The sequence below is a fragment of the Dryobates pubescens genome, chromosome 8 (genome assembly GCF_014839835.1).
Source record: "Dryobates pubescens isolate bDryPub1 chromosome 8, bDryPub1.pri, whole genome shotgun sequence".
Taxonomy (NCBI): Eukaryota; Metazoa; Chordata; class Aves; order Piciformes; family Picidae; genus Dryobates; species Dryobates pubescens.
The window spans coordinates 4,741,473-4,747,472 of record NC_071619.1 but is presented as its reverse complement, the minus strand read 5'-3'; the positions used below and the strand labels follow the sequence as shown (position 1 = coordinate 4,747,472).

The 6,000-nt window shown below is 39.8% G+C and overlaps 1 protein-coding gene across 1 annotated transcript in view; it reads right to left on the bottom strand.

Moving 5' to 3' along the window:
* Window positions 1–1,362: 1,362 nt before the first annotated feature.
* The window catches only part of GFRA1 (GDNF family receptor alpha 1), a 172,078-nt gene continuing 167,440 nt past the window's right edge, over window positions 1,363–6,000 (bottom strand). Inside the window, exons 8-9 of the mRNA XM_009905631.2 lie at window positions 3,891–3,947; window positions 1,363–1,672 (exon numbers count right to left, since the gene is read on the bottom strand). Of these exons, the coding sequence (XP_009903933.1) occupies window positions 1,511–1,672; window positions 3,891–3,947 (219 nt within the window). The 3' untranslated portion in view covers window positions 1,363–1,510. The remainder of the gene's footprint in view (window positions 1,673–3,890; window positions 3,948–6,000) is intronic.

Below are 6,000 nucleotides of genomic sequence, written 5' to 3'. Positions count from 1 at the left end.
TACTGTTGATCATTTGGACATAACTGCTTGTAACAGTCAACAAGCCATCACAGTAAGGTAGAAAGACAGCCCTTAGGAAAAACGCTGCCTATTTGATGACATTTAAAGCTTTAAAGAACTCCTTCTAGATACAGGCAGAAAATCAGCACGAACCAGCGCAAGCTGTCAATATCACTGAATAAAACCCAAAGTGATCAAATCCTGTGTGCTGGCAATATTGCCACCCAAACCACTAAAACGATTTATGGCCCTGGTTTTGCAAGCAGTTCATCATGTCATCAGTGACAAGGTCTGCAGGAGGAAGTACCAGGGTGGGAAAAGCCTGCCACATGGACAAGCATGCACGATGTTGTAATTGGATCAGCCACCCTCTGGTGTTGATTTTAGTGGTCTAAGAAATAAAACACAGTTCAGACTATATCCTGATACCCTTTTTCCCCTCTGTAGTGTTGTGATAAGAAGAAAAGTAAGGCATGAAGTTCCTGTAACTTTTGAGCTGACGTTATCAGCTATGGATAAAGAGAAAATGCTGCTTTAGTAGAGCAAATAAATTGTATGTCATTTTTTATTAAACAAACAGTATAATAACTGGACTATATTAACACAATGGAAGCATAGAAGACCACAGGCTGTACAGCTGAAACCCTGTAGCAAAAATTTGTTTCTACTGCTTATCCTCAAATGTAAGGAGATGCATCTTTATCAAGCTTTCACAATGGCTGCTTCTTGTTAATGTAAAGGATCTTTACTCTTGTTAAGGCTAGATGATTATAATTAAAAGAGAAATGTACTGTTAGAAAGTCCTATGCCACACTCTATTTTTATGAGAATGTAACTGAAAGACATACATCATACCTGTATGTGAATTATAATGGCTTCTCAGCAGGGAATGCAGAACCACTTACAGTACGTAAACATTTAAAGAGGAAAATGCTAATACACTGAAAGAGTTTAACATCAGTAGCAATTTATCAAATGAAGAAGTTTCATAAAGTCCACTCTCTGGGAGAACATTCACCATTAGACAAAAGCCTGGCATCCTCGATAGTCTGAAGTTCACTCAATTTGAAAACCAAAACACCATTCAATGAGATAAATAAGATCCTAAGAAAACCACCATCCTTCCTCCTCCTCCTCCTCCTCCTCCTCAGGGAAAAGCCAGAATTAAAATAATAATAATTATTAAAATAATCCAAACAGGTTGCTTTACAGGCAAATTTACACACTGTCTCTTTAAAACACTGCATGCCCAAAAGCCTTTTGGGTTTGGAATGTAGCACTGCACCAAGTATTTCACAAAGCCTCTAAATATCACAAGAAGCTTTTTTTTTTTTTTTTTTTTTGTAAGAGAGAAAGAAAGAAAGAAAGAAAGGGGGGAAAAAAAAAATTCCAGCTGACTGTTCTAGCCAGGAGTGCCTCAGCTTAGCTCCCAGACCTGGAATTCCAGATAAACAACAGAGGACAGGAAACAGACTTTTTTTTTTTGTTTAACATGTCCTTTGCAATGCAGCTACAAGACCACTGATGAGCTTAGGGACAAACACAGTGAGAGTGCAAGTGTCATCAGAGTGAGCCGTGTGCTTAGGTAGAAGCTTCCAGGCAGAGCCAGCGAATTTTCCGAAGATATGTGACTGGTGGAGACTCCTGCTGTGTTCTCCTTCCCAATGGCATTCTGCAAGACACAATACTCCCCTTGGTCATCATTGCATTACCATTTCATGGCAAAATATTTCGATGTACGGCATCACGAAATGGATCTTTTGTTCGTCCGTGACCCACCCTCCCCTGACAGCGCTACCACAGATCGAAAGATACGAAAGGCACAAACCCAGATGGTGACATGTCAGTGTTCTAAAGTTAAAGGATAAAACCAACAGTACAGCACAAGTTAGAAAAATAATACAAAGAGAAAGCATGCAAAAAAATTAAATCCCTATTTTCACACTGGTCCCCTGTGTAAATCCATCCCCCTGGGACTCTCTAGCCTTTGGAGAATTTTCCTTTGTTTCCTCTTGATTTCCCTTAACGTGCAACAGTCCAAGTACAGCAATTTTTTTTAGCAAACTTGTGTTCATGATGCCAGTTTAGTTTAAAAAAACAAATGCAGGCCCCACAGAGAAAGTGCAGCTTCTGCACAGTCAACAGAGTAACTCTGACAAGGAGTTACTTCTGGATAACAAGGAATAAAATCAAATCCATGGGATCAGAACAGACAGTGTTTTCTAGCTTAGAAAACTGCCTTCTTGTGCCTTTTTCCCTTTAATTGCTGCATTATTTACATTCCTTGTCTTGTGTGCTACCAATAATTAAGCAGTATGCATATGGAAAAGTGCAGACTGGCAGATTAAAATGAACTCTTTTAGGAGGATACGTAGCAGGAATATTTCTCACTGCTACCATCGTCAGTAAGAAGAAAAACCCAACAGGGAAAATCACAGCAGTAGAACAATTTAGACTAGAAAGGACCTCTAAAGTCATTAAGTCCAATCTACTCCATGCAAAGTTGCTCAGACCCTGTCCACTTCAGATCTGAAAATCCCCAAGGATGCAGTTTATACAGAGGGCACAAGCCTCCTCCATCCTGGAGAGGCAATGGGCCAAGGTACAGAAGGGCAGATAAAAAAAATGAGTACAGAACATCAGTTTCCACCAAAATGACTGTCTGCAGAGGCATTCATGGATAAACCTTCATATTTTTGAGAACACCTGCTGGGACTGCCTAACTTGGGAGGCCTTAAGATGTAAACTGTTGGAATTATCACAATATACTTCTACTCAACCCTGGGCATCTGCTTCTCAGAAACTGTCACAGAGAGTATGGGGTAAGATAGACCAGCAGTTCTTATGGCTAAGTCACAGCTGCTAGAACCTTGTGTATGGTCTTCTAGCTGACACAAGAGGTCAACAAATCTGTTAATGTTACTGCATTATTCCCTCTCGTGTTATTAGGCTTCATTCTAGTATTTACAGTATTTACTAACTAAAGAATTAGGAGTGGACCATAGAGCTGTCATTATTTAGAAGAACTGGGCTGCCCAGGGAGGTGGTGGAGTCACCGTCCCTGGAGGTGTTCAAGAGGAGATTGGACGAGGCACTTGGTGCCATGGTCTAGTCGTGAGGTCTGTCGAGACAGGTTGGACTTGATGATCCTTGGGGTCTCTTCCAACCTTAGTTATACTGTGATACTGTGAACTGGGAAAACCTGGGCTGCTGAAGGAAAAGCTCAAAGACATGGTCACATTCTTTCGGTGCCTTGCGCCTGTACAGCAGGTCTTGCTCTAATGCCTGGGCTATGTACTTCCACAGTGCAAAAAATAATTTATGCACATCAGTAATTACTAAACTTCCTGAGAGAATCAGTACAAAGGATCCGGACTGACAGACACAGAAACTGATGTAATGTTTACGTCTGAAAGGCAGCCTTGGAGGTCAGGCTCAGCAGACTACTCACAGAGCGCTGGGAGGTTCACGTCTCTTGAGGCTGTCAATCTGTCTCCTGATGTACGTGCATCACATCTCCTGATGTGAACATGATTTCATGCCCTAAATTGGTCATTTTTGTTAGCTACAGGATGATGGCCACTGTGCTTCTGCATATTTGTTAAAAGCCATATCAACTTGTGTCCCTGCAGATTATTACCCAATTATACTCGCTCAGCGCAGTGGTAATTACCATGGGATCTGCCTAAACATGTACTACACAGCTATTAAAATATAAAGTCAGCAGAGGTCACTGAGCCTAGCTCTGGGTTTCTGAGTAAGACCATTCTTTAATGTGCTACGTATCCAAACATAACAATACTAACAAGACCTTGGTGTGAAAGTAAGCTTATTATAACCTTGACAGCCTTTTAACAGTGCTACAAACTATACAGGATCCACACTCTTACCTCATTAAGACAGAGCTCTGTATCCACAGATTCATTGGATTTCCGCCTCTTCTGTGCCTAAAGAATGAAATAAATGAAAAATTTATTCCCTGTACAATTGATACATACAGCAGCACCAAACACTTGAGATAAATTCAAGTGGTTTGTCATACTCCTACAATTTTGAGAGTGATTTGCACGTGATTAGCAAATAAACTCTTCAGATGTAACTGAGTGTTATCCAATAACATTCACATTCCAATTGGAATTCACAGCAAAACTTCTAACAGCTAAGGTTACTCAGGAATTACAATGAGGATTGCCATCAGCTGTAGATACCATGGTATGTTCTCCAGCCCCTTAAAAATGGCACCAGATATTCATGAGGAGAGACTAAATATGACAGTTAACAATTACCATAATATCACTGCATTGGGATAATGGACTAAAACTGGAGAAGAGTAGATTTGGATTGGATGCTAGGAACAAGTTCTTTACCACAAGTTAGTGGAACACTGGAAGAGGTTGCCCAGGGAGGTGGTTGAGGTCCCATTCCTGGAGATATTCAAGGTGAGGCTCAACCAGACTCTGGATAACATGATCTAGTGGAGGATGTCCCTGCTGACTGCAGAAAGAGCTGGACTAGATAACCTTTGGAGCTCCCTTCTGACCCAGACCATTCTGTGTTTTTATAATATTAACAAAAAAAAACTTATCATATGCCTTAGTTTTAGGAAATTATACAACAGAAGAGTATTTTAGCCTTAAGTAACTCTCACAATTTCACCTAGTATTATTCCAAAAGTACAAACAGAATTTTAGTATACTCCACAGCTGCCACAGAGACTCTTCTGAAAAGTTACAAGAAGAACATTTAATGTACATACCTGTAAATTAAAGTGAATTTTTTGTTTCCATTGCATTCATGGATTATTTTACATGGGCTGTTCTTAAATGTCCAGATATTTCAGATGATTGAAAAGTAAGAAATCCATCTTATGTCTCTTCAGCCATGTCTTATGATGGACATCCATCTGTTGCTGTTACCGTGTGCCCTCCCTATTGACTCAAGTACTTAAGAAGTATTTCTGGTGTCAGCACTATACAAAATCAGAGGAGTAGTATGCACCGAACCTGGCATCACAAGGTATCCAATACTCCCAGTGCTGAGGTGTACATGACTGTGCTAGGAGTTTTCTGCTTTTCTACAATAGCAATATCAATGCCCATGGTGCTGAAGATACTTGCAATAAAAGGTGCTGTAGTTGATTTAAGTACTTTGGTGATTCTCAACATCATTTCTTTCTTTGAGTATTCCAGAAACATAACCAACTCTCACAACAGAAGGCTTGCATTTACACACTAGAACTACTGACTGCACTCAGCCTGCCTGATACATCCACCTGGAAGTTCTGCTGGACTTGCAATTCACTTCCTGAAAAACACAAGGATCTGAATTTCGTTGTTCCTTTCATTTTACACTGTAGAATCTCACTGGTTTGGGCAGAAATGCCTGGACTAAAGCTGATGTGAGGAAGTGCTGATCATTCTGATTTCATGCCCTCAAAAAGCTCACTTCCACATAGAGCTATTTTATTTTATTACAGAGAGCCACTGGTACTGCCTATGGATACAAAAGAATCTTCAGCCTAATTACTGATTTTGGAAACCAAATGAAGGAACTGAACTTCTCACTAGGATGCACATTCTCTGCTTTTCATGATACTTTAATATTAATAAACAGCTATATTAGAGACCAGCTAGGATTTAAGACAGCTTACCCATAGTAAGAATTTATACTTTATATATGTTGATAGTTTTCAAGTATATGACAAAACAATAGCTCAATTGATTAGTAAACACTCTGTGAAGTCTCCCACTTACATATCCTTTCTTCTAATTAGTAGAAGAAAATTACTAAGGGGTAGAAGAACCATCACTGTTGAAGTGGATATGGTAAGAATAAATTGAACTAAGAAAATGGGAAAAGAAATACCTGGAAGCAAATTTGCTACAAGACAACACAAGACAGTGAAGGCTGTCTTTTAATGGTAGCTGGGTAGATTTTAGCTCCTAAACGGCTAGCTCCAAGGAGGCAGGTAAAGGAGAAATAGCATTTCAGTCCTGATTT